Consider the following 17,991-nt stretch of genomic DNA (forward strand, 5'->3'; position numbering starts at 1 on the left):
TCAGAATAGTACCCGAGACTTAGGATAAAGAATTCCCAAGACTCCTGCTCTTAGTATTGGTGAATATTCCAGAACACTAGTATGTTTACTGCTTCAAATTAATTTGGGCTGGTCATAAAAATCTGGGCTTCCTAGAATTTTTCAGACCTCTGATCACTAATTCTCAGATACCACAAACTTACCTGTTGTTATTATACAACACATATTTTGTCCTAATCCATCCCACTTAAATAACATCACATGGCTTATTCTGACATTAGCAATTTCCTATAAGCACTTAATAAAAAAGATGTTTTTCTCTTTTCTTGTGAACCATAATCCAGTTAGTTAGAAAAAAATAATTTTTTTAAAACACTTCTCTAAGTAACGTGTATATCTGTATGAGTGTGTATTCGCTTTTATTTTTCTTAGACACAGTTTTCTCTTCTTGATTTCAAAAGTGTTGGGAGAAACTCTGAAAGTGACTACTACATGCTGAGATCCCTTATCACACGGCGCTCAAGGCTAGAAGTGCTTCAGATTCTACAGCTGTCCAGTTGAGCATCTCCAATCTGAAAATTCATAATCTAAAATGTTCTGAAATCTGAGAGCTAGTTTGTTCTTCCTGTACTTTTCACAAGTATAGCAATGCCATTTTACTAAGTTTAGTACTACACTTTTTCATTATTTTATAATTTTTTAACATTTAGCTACACTGACTTCAAATGTAGACATTTATACATGTACACTGTTTTTTCTTGACAACAGAGATATCAATACTAGCGTGAGGGATTCTTGACAATGATCATAACATGGGGAATGAAAAATATATTGTCATTTACATGGTATGATTTGTGAAGCCATATTTATAACTAAATACCAAGTGATATCACACTAAATTATTATATTCTGTATATATTAACTTCTATAAATAAGAGAAAACATGTTTTTCTGGCTCTGGCTTCTTTCATTTAGTGTAATGATCTCCAGTTCCATCCACTTTGTTAGAAATGTCAGGGCTTCATCCTTTTTTATGGCTCAGCAATATTCCATTGTGTATATGTACCACACTTTCTTTATACAATCACCAGTTGACGGACATCTAGGTCAATTCCATGTCTCTGCTACTGTGAATTGAGCTGTTATAAATGTGCGAGCACAGGTATCTCTTTCAAATGCTGATTTCATTTCCTTTGGAAATATCCCCAGGAGTGGAATAGCTAGGTCATTTGGTAGATCTATTTTTAGTTTTCTGAAGAAAGTCACAATGTTTGCTTCAATCTGCATTCCCACCAACAGTGTATTAGAGTATCTTTCTCCACAACCTCACCAGCATTTTTTTCTTTTCTTTTTTTTTTTTTTTTTGTTTCTGGATAATAGCCATTTTAACTGAGATGAGGTGAAATCTCATTGTAGTTTTTAATTGCATTTCCCTGATGGTTAGTGATCCTGAGCATTTTTCATGTTTCTGGTGGCCATTTCTATTTCATCCTTTAAAAAATGACAGTTCAGGTGTCTTGCCCATTTCTTAACCGGATTGATTGTTTTGTTCTTGCTGAGCTTCTTGAGCTCCTTATATACTCTGGATATTAATCCTTTATCAGATGCAGTTTGCAAATATTTTCTTCATTCTGTCTGTTGAGTGTTCCTTGTGCAGGAGCCTCTCAGCTTGATGTAATCCCATCTGTCTACTTTTGCTTTTGTTCTAAATTTAAGAACGGTCACATTGATACAAATATAAGAGTAAGATAAATATAATTATAAATATAAATCAGCGCTCAAAATGTTTTTGATTTGAAAGCACTTCAGATTTTCAGATTAGGGATGTTCAAAGTCTACTTGAATTGATTTAGGTTTAGATACTGGGTTCAAAAATGCATGCTGGTTAGAGTTATGCAATGAAGTACTCTACACAGCTTGTTCCTCCTATATTTTTCATGATGTTTGGATTGAGCTAGAATTTGAACCCAGGCCTATAGGACTATAACTCTACTTCCTCTTTCTTTACCACGTAGCCTTTCAGAAGCTCAGAGGTAAAAACTGTAAATAGAACTGTTTTACAAATGATTTAGAAAAAAGTTAGCATCACTGAAAATTACACGAGGAAGCTATTCACAAATTTATACACTTACACCACTATATTCTTTCACACAAATGCATGCTGAAGGCAATCCAAAGGTTTGAAAACCAGGGATTTGTATTGACAAGGGCCAAATTTCATGACAAAATTTTTTAAAAAGAGTGAAAACAAAATGCAATACTTTTCTCCAATTCTAAAAATTAATATTCATAAGGTTGATAAAAGTCTTTAAGTAGTAATTAGTGAATTTTCAGTTTCTAAAAATATTTTTATTAAATAACTTAAATAGGATTTATACAAAGAAATTGCATAGAAAAGGGTAAAAAATGTTTATGTTCCCAGAAATTTCTATCTCCTTTTTGATACCCCGTCAGCTGCTATTACTTCTAGAGAGCTGCCACAAATGAACAGATTTGGTGTCACCAATTCTACTTCTTTCAGGGGTGCCCGTTCTGTTTCTCACAGGAAAGGAAGGATCTCAACACCTTGCAGTCAGCATATCTTCAGGAAACAGCTGCTACACAGCGCTGGCTTCAAGTTTAGCTTCCCTGTTGAGTGGCAGTCGGTTTTAAGCAGCATCTCTTGGCACTCAGGAAGAATTAAGGTGTTGCACAAGGTTTTCAAGACATTTCAAATAATAGGCATTTAGTGAGTTTTCTTCTGAGTTTGAGAAAGCTGAGAAAGAAAAATAAGAGTATAAAACTACTAGTTTACTAAAATCAGCATTACACTTAAGAGTGGCTACACACAAATATATCGATTTATATATAAAATTCCATACATATTTAAGCTCTTCATTTACGAACATTGTAAAGATATTTTACACTTAAAAATCAGGAAACTATAGAATTTGTGTCTATTTCTAATTAATGGTTTACCCAAAAGAGTATTTTAAAAATATACCTCCATAATAGGTACTAGCTAAATATATTATTAATTACAATTTCAAATGAACGCCATTACTTTTTAAAAAATGTCTATCCTTCCTCAAGCACAAACTTCAATGTAACTCAATTATATACAACCTCTAGAAACTTATGATCACAGATAAAAACAAACCAAAACTTCTCTCTCTTAAAAAAAATCAGACTATAACAATACAGACTAAAGATCAACAGATCCATTACAGTACAGTAAAGATACAGTTTATTGTGGTGAGAAAAATATGATTCAGAAAATGCTGAAAACTAGTATCAGCTAAAACAAGTAAAGCACTTTGAAAAGAAAATCCTCTCTCATACCATGACCAGATCACACAAGGACACAGGGGTAATGACATCTGTTCTTGGAGAACCAAAATTTGACACCTTTATGTTAAATCAAAGTTTTTTGTTCAAGGTTAATGCTAATTGGGTCCAGTTCTTAACACCTAAGAACACACATTAGCACAGTGGTAGCCACTGGCAAAAGAAATTTAATAAAGCAAAAATGACTTGGAGAAAGATCAGACACACATTTTAAGAAACTATTATATCTCAAACCATCATCTATAGATATTTATTATTTTAATGTTACAAAGGAAATCAAGAAACAAATATTGGCACATTTTACAATGTTTTAATGTTTTGGCAAAAAATTTCCTCAAATCCTAGTAAAAGAGTGTAAAAACTATCATTTTGCTACAGCTTGTCCAAATATTTCAATAACCAGAGAATTCACTCAATAGCCTCCAAGTTTAACTGTAATCTCTCCAATAAAACTTACCTTTCTTTGCTAAAGAATATGCTTCATCCACTCTTCTTTTTATTGATGGATTCCTCAAAGTTGTTTTTGCCTAGAGATAATAACAAACAAACCAAATATTAGATTTATTCACACATGTTAAGGACTTGGATATCAGAATATTAATCCTGCCCATTGCTATCTATATAGTCTTAAACAGGATATCATAAAACATAATAAACTATAGAATTATGTGAGCATGTCCTATTGTGCCATCCTATAATGCAACCATTCCACACATCCTTAAGTCTCACCCATAGCCTTTCTTATCTAATTTGATTCTTTCTCTACTACCCATGTTCCTTCTTCTTCTTTCACCCCTAAAATCAATTTGTTGTCTGAAACTTTAGTTTCAGTGTTTAGTAGTCTTTCATAACTCAGATTTGAGAGTAAGCACAAACATTCCAAATTGGTCAACAAACATTTATTGAGTGGCTACAGACTGCCAAGTCCTGTGCTGTGCCCTGGGGACCGCTGGGTGGACAGGACAGCAGCACCTCTCTCCTCGTGTCAGGAGAACCACCGGCGCAGACAGGCTGGCTGACAGCACCGCTTCAGGAGGCTGTCTACCCTGCACTTGCACTGTTTAGTCACTAGGCACAGTTACCTCTTAGGAGTGATTAAAGACGAGAGGCCAGAGGAAGAGCAGACACAGTACCCACCCTCTCGGTCTCGATTCACTCTGGGCAGACCCTGCACGGAAGCTCCTAAGAACTGAGCAGACCTCAAAGCTCAGTGCTGATGCGCACTAGGGAAGGGGAATCCTATGACTGCATAGAAGTTCATCATCTGGTTTTACTTCAAGATGCATTTTTCCTTGACATAAATTTTAGAAGAAATGATCTTTCCTAAATTGTAACAATATGGCAAATCCATTTAAATTACAGGAAAACTAACTTAAAACAGAGATACTCTTCTGAACTGAGACATTCAGTGAAAATAATTCAATAAAAATATTCTGACTGATAATTTCCTAACTGTATGCATGAACAAAGGAAATGTGTATCTGTGACTTCATTTGTGTTAATTTTACTAATACTCTTCTGAAATGGTTGGCAGTATCCTGGTCACTTGCCTGCCAGGTATGTCAATGATTTGAAAAACTGACCTTCTGGTAATTGTAAATCAGAGCCCAAAGCGCAGCTGCTCCAATCCTCTGAGCATTTTGATTCTCACTTTCCAGACAGGCAGCTAGCACAGTAATGACTTTTTCTAAAAATAAACACATTAAAAAGAAAGTCCAGTTCCAGACATTACATTGTACTCTTATCTTCAACTAGTTGAGTTCCCACATTCCCCCACTAGAATATATATACGAAAGTGGTATCAGTAGACCATGGCAAACAATCTTTTATAATTCCTAATACAATGAGAGGCCAGCTTCAAAACAACTTGATTTCCTTACAGGTAGTAGAATGGTCAGAGAAGCTGAGGCTGCCTACATTTTGTAGCACATTCAACAAAGGCACATTCACTTTATAACTCTAAGAATGCAAAAATAAATACACACTTACATTAACGACTTTTTCAATTACAGCTCACAATTTAGAATACAGGAAAATAGATTTGCTATCACAAGAAATCATAAAGACCATTATACAAACATACCAACAGTATGGCTGCCATATACAACAGTAATCAAGAAATACAATACAAGTTCTATGGCTGCTGTATAAAACAGTAATCAAGAAATACTACACCAGTTAAATCTTCTCTCTTAAAGATTTTTATTTATTTGAAAAGCAGCAGAGTTACAGAAATAGAGACAGACAGACAGACAGACAGATCAGGATCTTCCATCCAATAGTTCACTCCCCAGATGGCTGCAATGACTGGGACTGGGCCGGCAGAAGGCAGGAGCCAGGAGCTTCATCCAGGTCTCCCATGTGGGTGCAGGGGTCCAAGCACTTAGGCTGTCTTCTGCTGCTTTCCCAGGCAAGCAACTGGGATTCAAACTGGCACCCACATGGGATGTCAGCATTGCAGGCAGTAGCTTTACCTGGTATTCCACAACTCAGTCCTCTAAATCCTTTTAAAAAGAATATTTGGGGCCAGCACTGTAGTGCAGAGGGTTGAGTTACCAGCTACACTGGCATCCCCTATGAGCAACAGTTCATGTCCCAGCTATTCCACTTCAGATCTAGCTCCCTGCTCATGTGCCTGGGAAAGCAATGGAAGATGGTCCAACACTTGGGCTCCTACCACCTACATGGGAGACCTGGATGGAATTCTGGTTCCACCTGGCCCAGTCCCAGCCATTGTGGCCATTTAGGGAAAGAACCAGTGGATGGAAAATCTCTCTAACTGTAAATCTTTGTTCAAATGAATAAATAAATCTTTTTAAATTAATAATTTTTTAAAAATTAGAGTATTAAAAATTATATCTATTTATTTGAAAGAGAGAAAGAGAGAGAGAGAGACAGATGCCATCCAAAGGCTCACTCCCCAGACGCCTGCAATGGCCTTGGCTAGGCCAGACTTCCTGAACCAGGAAGCAGGAAACTCAGTGCAGGTCTCCTACATGGGTGGCAGGGTCCCAACAACTGAGTATTACTTGATGCCTCCCAGGGTTTGCATTAGCAGGAAGTTAGAATAGAGAGCAGAGCCAGTGTCAAAGCCAGGCACATGGGATGCAGGCATCCTAAGCAGGCACCTTTACTACTACACCAAACACCTGTCCCACAGCCATGTTTGTGCGTATGTTTGCCTGTGTGTGTGTCTGTGTGTGTCAGAGGAAAAGGTGATTTAAAGTCTATCAATAAACAATATATGCCTTTTTATATTTTTCACAAAACTAAAGTATAAAATAAAGACATTAATTATCTACTAATTTTACATGAAGATTCACAGAAGTCTATTTCCAACAAAATGGTCAAGAAGTTTCAGTATAATATTTGAACATACTTTATTACTATTTTTAAATATATTAAATTGTATCAAACTATTTCCCTCTAAATTATGTAATTTAAAAAAACTTGTTGCATCCCTAAAGTTGAAACATTACTGGGAACTCTCTCTAGATGCATACATTAGCCACCTCCAGCCTGAACACAACGTGTAAAGTAACCTGTTGAAAACAAGGCCCGATTCTGCTCACTGGTGAGAGAGGACTTCAAAATGTTCAAAGAAGAAGGGAATTGAAAGGGAAGGTTATTTTGGTGCAAAAATTTTTGAAAACCATGCATATGAGAGAGCTGCAAAGAATCCCCAAAAACGTGTCTTTGAAAACCCTATACATGAATCTCAAAATATTTTGTACCAAAATCAATGTATATTTTAATTCCATTTCCATAAATGTTTTGAAGTACTCCTGTACATATTTTAACCTCCAAGTTAATTTATATTACAGTTTGAATAAATACTAGTTGCAGAAAATATTCCATAACTTAATTGATTCTATTAGTTGCTTTTTTTTTTTTTTTAGTTTAAGGAATTTTACATACTTTACAGGGAAAAATGCTGCACAGTAAACGTCCATTGTGCAGTGAGAGCACGGTATGACAGGTGGGTGTGCATGCAGCAATGCTCCCACCACAGAGCCCCCTACTGCCTCAATGCCTCATGTGCATTGTCTGGTTCTTGGGCTATCTTGTACCACAACCTATCCAGAACTAGCTCATAAAAATCATTATCAGACATATTTTATCGTGGGAGGTAAAAAGTGACACCTGGTACTCATTAGGATACATCATCAAATGGGAAGGCTATTTCCTTTGTGTTCATCTGAGTACCACCAAGTTTTAGTGTATTGTACCAAATACTCAGAATATATAACCCTTGTGACCTAAGTAGGTTTATGTAACTCCTTATGGATGCTGGTTTGAGTCCTGGTTGTACCACTTCTGATCTAGCTCCCTGGTAATGTGCCTGGGAAGTCAGTGGAAGATGGCCCAAGTCCTTGGGCACCTGCCCCAATGTATGAGACCCAGAAAGACTCCTGGCTCCTGGTTTTGGCCTGGCCCAGCCTTGGCCATTGCTGCCATTTGGGGAGTGAACCAGCAGAGGGAGGCTTGCGCCTGCTTGGTATCTCTCATCTGTAACTCTTTCAAACAAATAATATATAAAAAAATTTTAATTGTGTGTGGTGTGTGTGTGTATGTGTATGTGTGACAGAGAAAAAGAGGGAAAGGGAAGAGAATCAATATGGCAGCACCCTCTCATAATGCAAGTGAACTAAATTTTTTTTTAAATCACATTTTATTGTGGAAAATTACATACAAAAAAGCACATAAAACACAGTTTTATGTTTGAGCTCCCAAATAAATGTATAAATAAGACAATATATATCAGTAAAATGCAGTTAAATAATTAGGAAGGGATGAGTTTTATATATTTATTAACTTTCTTAATAAAAACTATCTAATTATAAGCTCAGGGATATGTTGTTAGTGGTCTGAAGTCAGCTCTAGTGAGAATATTTCCACCACAAAAATCAACAAACACTAAATATCAAACCTGATTCAATGGTCAAGCTGAAAGAAATTTAATGAATAGACATGTACCTCAAAAAGTTTGTGGAAAGATAGAATTAAAAAATAAGTTTACTTTAGTGTAAAATAAAATACCTTTTGAAATCCATGCATTTTTTTTTTTTTGTAATACACACTTTTTTTTCATGAATTTCTGGGGAGTTTATTACACAACTCTCTGCTTTGGTATGCCTGCAATTTTCTCTAACAGAATATTTTTTAAAATATGAAGAGGAATCTCAAAAGAAATCAAGTCCCATCTAAGTGACAGCGTGGAGATCAGTCTTGTCTCATTGCAAGTTAAACAGCCACTTGGGACAATGGCATCCTGTCTGCTCCACTTTGGATCCAGCTCCCCTCTAGTGCACCTGGGAAAAAAGAGGAAGATGGCCCAAGCACCTGGGCTCTTGCCACCCACATTGGAGACTGTGATGGAGTTCTTGGCTCCAGCTCTGGCCTGGCCCAACTTCAGCCATCATGGCCACCTGGGGAGTGAACCAGCAGATGGAGGATTGCTCTCTCTCTATGTCACTGTGCCCTTCAAATAAATAAATGAATTTTTAAAAATAATAAATGATAGGACAAAGAAATTATTTTAAATTTCTTGGGAACTGTGAATTAGATTTGGTAACCACAAAATCTTTAAGAAATTAAACAGAACAGAAAAATAGCAGAATACAGCCTTCTAAGTACTGTTTTGTAAAGTATTTTACATTATATATGCATGTGTGTACTCAGTGAAAACTTTTTTTACTGTTATTGATAAAAACAAGTTTGAAAAACATAGACCTAATAGATAAAAACATAGCTTTGTGCCAACATAATTTAGTAATGAATTTTAAACTACTGAAAAATACACACAGGAACCCAAGTATCTGTCGTAAGAAACAGATAAACAAATGGAAGAAGGAAAAAGGGTTTTGATTACTGTTAATGTGAAGTGCTAACTGGTAAATGTGGAGAGTGTCAGTCAGGAAATTAAAACTGGTTCAGGCAAAAAGCAGCAGTGAATGCTAAATCCAGGAGGAAATGTTGGTGAGAAGCTGTGTAATTATAATTACATGGTCTCAAAGCATCTCAAAAGCATCCAAGGGAGAAACTGGACAATATTTTGTCAGGATGATCGAAACATCACCACCATTGTAGGCAAAGGATATGCTGTGCCTCTATGTATGTCACTCTGAGGACATAGCATCCCTTACGTAATACTCCACCCAGGCACACAGTACCTGAAGCTACTGACACAGAATAACAGACAAACTCACATGAGAAACACTCCAGTTTTTAAAAGACACAGAGGCAAGGACTATCACAATACACACTTTTCCATGAACCTTTCAAAGACCCCTTATATATTCATCAAAGGAGTTAGAAATCACTTTAACAGTACATTATTATCAAATTTAATGACAATAAATAAATTTATCTGGAAAAAAGATTGGGATGCAATTCCTTTTGTCATGTCACTACTGAATGGCAACTATAAACTGGCTACTGATACTAGAGTTTAGCCAAAATCAGTGAAAGTACTCTGTGAGAATAAATTAGCCGTAGAGAACTTAAATAGAGTACTGTTTATCATACCACTATCTGTGTGTGTTGTACATTCTTTAGCAAAATTTATATATATATATATAAATATAAATGAAGGTTTATAAAGCTTGTGGAAAATGGAATTAAAATATTAAAATGTAAGTTGGTTTTGGTGCCAAAGAATTTTTTAAAGATGTATTTACTTACTTATTTGAAAGTCAGAGTATGCAAGGGAGAAGGAGAGGGAGGAGAGGGAGGGGAGGGAGGGGAGGGAGGGGGGGGAGGGAGGGAGATGTATTTTCTATTTGCTGGTTCACTCACTAAATGGCCACAACAGCCAGGGTTGGGCCAGACAAAGCCAGAAGCCTCCAGGAACTCTGCCCTGGTCTTCCACATGGGTGGCAGGGATACAGGTACTTGGGCCATCATCCACTTCTTTACTAGGCACATTAGCAGGGAGGTAGATCAAAAGTGGAACAGCCAGGATTTGAACCAGCACTCCGATGTGGGGAGTCTGCATTACAACATCAGCTCCAGTGCAAAACACTTTGAAATACAGGAATAATGATATCATAATATATATTATCCATGAGGTTTTTAATGAAAAAATTATGCATGAATTTCAAAACTTGAATCCTTAATTTCATTTTCCCACAAAGTACCCTCATATATGCTACCCCTTCATTCTCTTAGATCTAAAACACTCTGTTCTTAACAGATTTTGGTAACAAGTTTTACACCAGCTTCAAAAAAAATGAAAAGCTATTCCCTCTTTGTCTTCTCTCTGTATCAGTCTATGTGTGTCTAGAACTACTTTTTGCTTAATATTTAGGAGAATACATTGGTGAAGTCATGTGGGCCTAGATTTCCTGTGTGATCAGATTACTGATGAATTCAATGTCTCTCATAATTGTTGGAATTTTTGGTGTTCTATTACCTCTTGAATCAATCTTTCTAAGTTACCTTCATCAGAGCACACACTTAATTTGTCTTTTTAGAAATTTTCTGCAGATTCTCTACGATGTGTCTAGGAAATAATTTATCTTTACATACCTGTTTAGAATCACTTGAGTCTATAAATCTGCATTTTAGAACTTAAGTTTTTTAGGGGTTGGAGCTGTGGCACAGTAAGTTAAGCGGCAGCCTGAATATCAGCATCCCATATCAGAGTGCCAGTCTGAGTCTCAGCCTGGCTAACTCCATTTACAACCCAGCTTCCTGCAATTGTGCCTGGGAAAGCAGAAGCAGATGACCAAGTAGTTGGCTCCTGCTACACATGTGAGAGACCAGGATGGAGTTTTTTGGCTTCAGCCTGACCCAGCTTTGGCTGTCATGGCTATCTGGAAAATGAAGCAGTAGATGGAAGACTTCCTCTGTCTTTCAAATAAACGAATAAAATGAAACTTAAAAAAAAAAAGTTGTGTGCTCAAACAGTATTTGGCAATTTGTATTCTGTGTGGGGCAAACTGATGAAATCTTTACTTAATATATACTAAATTGATCTTCTGTATATAAAGATAATCAAAAATGAATCTTGAAGTGAATGGAATGGGAGAGGGAGCAGGAGATGGGAGGGTTGTGGTTGGGTGGGAAGTTATCAGGGTGGGGGGGAAGCCATTGTAATCCATAAACTGTACTTTGGAAATTTATGTCTACTAAATAAAAGTTAAAAAAAGTTGTTAGGCATCATTTATATATTTACTCCCCAAGTCTTTTTCTTCTCTATTCTAGGACTTCATTAAACATACACCTAGACAATCTCAATGTATCTACTATGTTACCTACCTTTTAATCTTTTAATTCTTACACATTAGCTCCCTCTGCTACACTCTGGGTGTTTTTCTGATCTATCTTTCTAATTTCCAAATTCTCTCTTCTGCTATATTTAACTTTCTGTCTGACATGTATAGTGATTTTTGAATTTTGCTTACTAACATCCTAGAACAATGTTGTCCAATAGAACTTCCTATAATTACAAATTTATAGTTGTGCTGAGAGGACAGCCACAATCACACACAACTAGTGAGACTCATAGAATGAATTATTTAAAATTATTTAACCAATTTATTATTTAAAATAAATAGCTACATGTAGCTGATTATCATATTGCTAAGAGAAATTCTGTTTGGGTCTTGTTTCAAATCCTCCAATTTTTGAGTTTACTATTCCCTGAAACACTGTCAAGCCATCAGTTATTTATCTAAACATGACATTAGTAAATTCATTTTATAGTGTGAGTGCCTGAACTCTGGGCACATTAGTCAGTATTTTTTCTTCTGCTGGTTCTTATTCATGTACTGGTTAACAATTCAGGAAGGCCACAATCCTCCGCCTGCGGTGCTGGCACCCGGGGCTCTAGTCCCAGTTGGGGTGCTGAGTTCTGTCCCAGTTGCTCCTCTTCCAGACCAGCTCTCTGCTGTGGCCCAGGAGTGCAGTGGAGGATGGCCCAAGTGCTTGGGCCCTGCACCCGCATGGGAGACCAGGCGGAAGCACTTGGCTCCTGGCTTCGGACTGGCACAGCGCGCTGGCTGTAGTGGCCATTTGGGGGGTGAACCAAAGGAAGGAAGACCTTTCTCTCTGTCTCTCTCTCTCTCACTATCTAACTCTGCCTGTCAAAAAAAATAATAATTCAGGAAAATTATTTGTACAGGACTCCTGAGGGTTAGTATGAACTTAAGACACAGCTGCTGTCTCTTAGCTTATCCCTGCCTTAAAAACCCACTGATGTCAGTTTGTAGCTGTCAGGGAAGCTCCTTCTCACCAAAACTTTGTCAATGTGCTTTAAGTTAGTGAGGGAGAGAAAGCATTGCTGCCTACAAGGAAATAGATCCAAAGGAATCTACAAGGAAAATGCAGACTTCTTCAGTTCCCTAAAAGCTTCCCCTTTTTCCAACTCTCCCAATAATAAAATGTGGAAGGCATTGTTTTCCTTCTGCTAAGCACCCACAGGCACTGTCAGTTGAGAATGACCTCAAAACAAGGCCACAGTCCATGATTCCTGTGCAGTTCTGTGGTGCCCATTCTAATATTTTTCTTTCTTTTCTTTACAGTCACCCGGATAAGGGTTGGGAGACCAATTCATGCTTCTCCTAAGATGACAGTTTTTTGGAGGTTCAGTCTAATCTATCAGTTAAGAATCTCCAACATACAGGGTCTTGACTTCTGTTTGCTCACCACGTGGCACCCCTTATCTTCTGCAGTAAAGTGTCTTGGAGATTAAACAGCTGCTTCCTACTAGTCCAGGCACAGGCTTTCAGTATAAATCTCTTCAGTTCTCTATTTTGAGGTGAGTTATAACAGAGCTTCTCAGCATTTGTTTGTTTTCATGGGAGACTTTAGTCTGACATGACCCCTGACAAGGACAGTTCTGGATCTATTTTTAACAGGAAAGTCGTGTAACCACCAAAATTGGAAGTTTGGATGCTCCTGCTTAGAGGCAAGCAGCCCGACCTTTAGATTTTTAAGCCAGCCAACTCTGCTAATGTCTCCTCCATGGATCCCCAGGTGGAAAGGGAGGCAATGCCTGCTAACAACCCCCAACAGCTCCTTACAGAAACTGCACAGCTGCTGTCTCTTAGCTTGTCCCTGCCTTGAAAACCCACTGATGTCAGTCTGTAGCTGCCAGAGAAGCTCCTTCTCACCAAAACTTTGTCAATGTGCTTTAAGTTAGTGAGGGAGAGACAGCACTGCTGTCTACAAGGAAATAGATCCAAAGGAATCTACAGGGAAAGTGCAGGCTTCTTCAGTTTCCTAAAAGCTTCCCCTTTTTCCAACTCTGCCAATACTAAAATTGTGGTAAGCAGTCATCAAAGACAAAATTATTCTGAGAAAGGTGAATAAATATGAGAAACTATTGAATGGCTATTATGTACTTGTAATGGAAACAGACAATTCATACATTGTATCGCAGCTCAGAGGTAAGGCCTATTATCATCCACATTTTACAAATGGGAGGATTCAAGGCCGACACCATGGAAGAGAACACAACAGACAGGCTGAAGTGGATTTCCAAGCAAGGGACAGCAGTGTCAGCAAGGAGTCAGGAGAACACAGAGTAAGATCTACTGTTAACTTAATTCAAAAGTTGACTGGACTTTAAAATTTTTTAACATAATATTCTGGCAATTTAGTAATTATCCAAAAACTAGAATCACTACTATATGCAGATAGTAAGCAAAATCACTGCTATTCACTTGAAAAAACATGTGTTAATAGAAAAAAGATAAAGTGAAAAATATGAAAGGAAAAGAGAATGTATATATCTTATATATCTAGCATGTAGCAAAAGTGATGCTAGACATTTAATGTGTTCGAAAACTGAACCTACCTAAATCAAGAAAAAGAAATGTTGTAGATGAAGAAATTGAGTTCAGGGAAGGTATCCTAGGGACACTTAAGTGAGCACACATAAGTCTGGAATTCAACGTATGTGGGGGTCTACAGCCCGCCTCCTTTTTATTTCTTATTCTAAGACAATGTCTCTTAAAAAAAAAAAAAAAAAAGCAATGTATCCTTAAGCAAGTGTTTGACACAGCTGTTAGGAACCTACTTGGGGGACTGGTGCTATGGCGCAGTAGGTTAATCCTCTGCGTGCGGTGCCAGCATCCCATACAGGTGCCGGTTCTAGTCCTGGCTGCTCCTCTTCCAATCCAGCTCTCCACTCTTTCTCTCCAGGATAGCAGTGGAAGATGCCCCAAGTGCTTGGGTCCCTGCACCCAAGTGGGAGACCTGGAGGAAGTTTCTGGCTCCTGGCCTTGGATCGGCAGTGAACCAACAAAGGGAAGACCTTTCTCTCTGTCTCTCCCTTTCACTGTCTGCAATTCTTCCTCTCAAACAAATAAATAAAATCTTTTAAAAAAATAATCCACTTGGGAACTCCTATATGTTGTATCACAGTGTCTGGGTTCAGGTCCCAGCTCCACTCCTGATTCCAACATACTCCAATAGGCAGCAGGTGATGGCTCAAGTATTTGGGTCACTGCCACCCATGTGGGAGATCTGAACTGAGTTTTGGTTTCCTGGTTTTGGCCTGGCCTGGTCTTGCTATTGAGGTTTATTTTGGGGAGTTAGCCGGTGAATGAAAGATACACCCCACCTTCCCTCCGTTTCCTCCCACCCCCCCCCCACCTTTTAAATAAAATAGGTAATTTAAAAAACAAAAAACTCTTCACATGAAATTCACACAATCCTTACAGATATAGCACATGGCTGCAAAAACAGATCTTTCCAATTCTTTTGGCTTCAAAATTTTTCCGAATGCTCACCAGTCCTTGCCTCCATCTGTCCTATATCTCAGAACATTAAGTCTCTGTAAGGCCAAGCTTTCCATCTGGTCTTCTTGGGACCTGAACTCTCCTGCCTGCTCAGAATTTCTCTCAATCATCAAATATTTATTGAGTGCTCACTAGTGACTGGCACAATTCTAGGTGCTATGGATAAACATAAACAAACAGACAAACACCTCTTGTTTCTGTAAGAGTTTATTTTCTAATGCAGGAAGTCTAGGAATGAACACAAAAACTGTTTCAGATAGTGATGAATGCTATGGGGGGCGGGGATAAATAAGAGTGAGAGGGAGGGAACAACGCTGGACTAAGTGGTAGAGGCTTCAACTTGACTAGGTTCATAGGAAAGGTAAGTGACACAGTAGCATTTTCTCAGACACAGAGGAGGCAAGGAAGAGCAGAAGAGAGGAAGGGGAAGTGAGGTCAGAGGGCTCCTCCTGCATCAGTGTGTCCACTGGAATGACACGATTTGTTAGCCGCAGGAGACTCAGGGCAGCTCAGGAAAGCCGCAGCCTTGCTTGCGTCACTTCTATAGCCCCGCCCTCCACAGTGCCTTGATTACAGAGTGGTGGAAAATTATTTGGCAAATTATTTATAAAATTGTTTTGTTTTGATTACGTCAGCTGGCATGATCACTGCCTCACCTCCTCTCTGCCGAGGTGGTCAATACCTATGGCGAGCCCACAGTGGCTGCACACCCCACCCACACATCTGCAAGAACCACACAAAGGATCTGTGCAGTCTTCAGGGTATGCACAGAACCCGCTGCAATGAGCCCCAGGCACTCGGGGAAGCCACAGTGATGCCCAGAGACCTAGCTACACTCAACACACTACCACGTCGTCACAGAATTCCCAGTCACAGCACCTGGGGCTTCCACAGTCATAGGGAGCAGGAGATCCCCTCAGCCCTGCAGGCTGCTCTGTCCACGGAGAGACCCAAGGCATTCCCAGAGCCCACTGCCTGCTGCTGTTCTGCCTTGAAGTTTGAGTGTAGGTGCCAGTGATATAGACAGTAATAACAGAGTACAAAAAATGTAACGTATATGAGTTAAACTGACATTTTAGGAACTGATTATTGTTTACAGTCCTTGTCTCTACTGTTGGGGAACAGTATTCTTTTCTTCTTCTTACTATTTGTTGAATTCTTTACTTAGTGGAGGGTTAAGCTTATGATAATAAAATAAACTGAAAGTATGTCATTGGAAAAATTAAAAAAATAAGAAAAGAAGGAGAAGGGAGTGTGGGAGCAAGGGTGGGAAGTAACACTGTGATACTAAATCTTCTCATGAAATACCTGAAATTTGTTCATCTTATTTAAATTAAAAATTTAAATACATTCTACTAAAAACTAAAAGATTGTTTTGTATTCATCTGAACCAAACAGTCCATTAATAACTACTTATGTGTGCATATATGTGGAATCTACTGTGACTACTTACCATTAGCCAGGATCTTGGGCTTATTAGCAGGACTAAAGCAAATATTATGAAAAATAAGAAGAGGTATATAAGGACTGCTCTTGTGCTTGTACTTGCTCATTTCAGTCAGCAAGTCTAAACAGCCATCAAGCCTCAGGATCATCTGCTGTCCATCCTCTCCAGACGACATATTCAAGAGAAGCTTCAGCCAGAGAACAGTCAGATTGCTGAGATGTTTACTTCCTCCTCTTGGCAATGTTAGGGAGAGAAAGTTCTGCAGGAAGTTACTCTGTGGGTAAACAGAGAGAGCATTATTTTCCTCCGGAGTCTTTTTCATTATCTTCCTAGTCCCTTAGTGACCAATTAACTACCATTCTGATACAATTTCCACCAACTTTAATTTTTTTCTCCCTCCTAATACTTCCTAAATGCTCCATATATATTATTTCTGAGTGGATGTGGGAAAGGTAAAGAGAAAAAAATATTGCCCAAATTTTAACTCTTGCTAATTCTTTCCTGATGATGGCTAAAGTAAACTATAGTGAAGTCTTAATTATTTAGGATTTTAGGATTGATAGTTCAGTTTGGAGAACTGTATCCGGCCTCTTGAGTTTTCTCTTTTTGTCTGCCTTCTGGCAATTTTGCTACTCATTAAAAGCTATCCTACTGAGAAGAAAAAGAAATAAACCTCAAATCAATCCTGGATACTAGTTAACAACTCCAGTGTTAGGGTACCTTGAATCATTATAGCTACAACATTGTTTTTTATAATCTGTGGGTACATTTCATGTAGCAGTTTTTATATAGCAGTTATTTATCATTGCAAATAACTTCTCATAGATACATGTCACTCTGATAAATTTGTAAGAATAGTAATACAGACAATACAACTCTACTACTTGAACTGTAAGAGTCATTTCAATCTCCAAATGAAGTCTCTTCCACAAAAATCTCACCTAACCCTAAACCATATGAAAGATAATAGATTTAGATTACTGCACAGAATAACCTACACGAAAACCAAGTACAAAAAGACTATATCCAGTACAAGCCCATGATAGTATGGGAACTACAGTTGGTTAGGTATTTCAGAAATGAGATGCAATCACTTAACATTTGTAAGTACACAGAATAGTTCATTTCTCTCTCTCTCTCCTTCTCTCCCCCACCCCCCACCGCCTACCTCCCTTGAACAATCTACTCTAGTTTATCTCTTGGATTCTCTAAACCTAAATCAAGATATTGGCCATAACTTATAAATTTAATACTTTCACATAAAATGATTCTGACTATAAGAATGAAACTACAGAAATATTAGTAATATTACCCAAGTAACAACTGTAAAAGTGCATGACCACTGAATTGTACTCGCTGTCATTTATACCTACTTTTCATCTCTCAGCCCAGACTGATGCTTTTTTTAGATTCTTCCTTTTTCTTTTCTATTTGGCTACCATGACTGTGGAAATTTTAAGCTTGACAACAGTGATAAAATACATAGGT

At 38.0% G+C, this 17,991-nt stretch overlaps 1 protein-coding gene across 5 annotated transcripts in view; it reads right to left on the reverse strand.

Annotated features, from left to right (window-relative positions):
- Window positions 1-2,339: 2,339 nt before the first annotated feature.
- The window catches only part of RTTN (rotatin), a 231,755-nt gene continuing 216,103 nt past the window's right edge, over window positions 2,340-17,991 (reverse strand). For 4 of the 5 annotated variants that reach the window (XM_062201793.1, XM_062201792.1, XM_062201791.1 and 1 more), the window contains 4 exons: window positions 16,510-16,777; window positions 4,890-4,993; window positions 3,764-3,833; window positions 2,340-2,734 (listed from right to left, as the gene is read on the reverse strand). In XM_062201793.1, coding sequence (XP_062057777.1) covers window positions 2,649-2,734; window positions 3,764-3,833; window positions 4,890-4,993; window positions 16,510-16,777 — 528 coding nt within the window. In that variant the 3' untranslated portion in view covers window positions 2,340-2,648. Of the gene's footprint in view, window positions 2,735-3,763; window positions 3,834-4,889; window positions 4,994-16,509; window positions 16,778-17,991 lie in introns of those variants that run through there. The other variant, XM_062201794.1, reaches the window with a different exon arrangement.

This window comes from Lepus europaeus, chromosome 9 (genome assembly GCF_033115175.1).
Source record: "Lepus europaeus isolate LE1 chromosome 9, mLepTim1.pri, whole genome shotgun sequence".
Classification (NCBI taxonomy): Eukaryota; Metazoa; Chordata; class Mammalia; order Lagomorpha; family Leporidae; genus Lepus; species Lepus europaeus.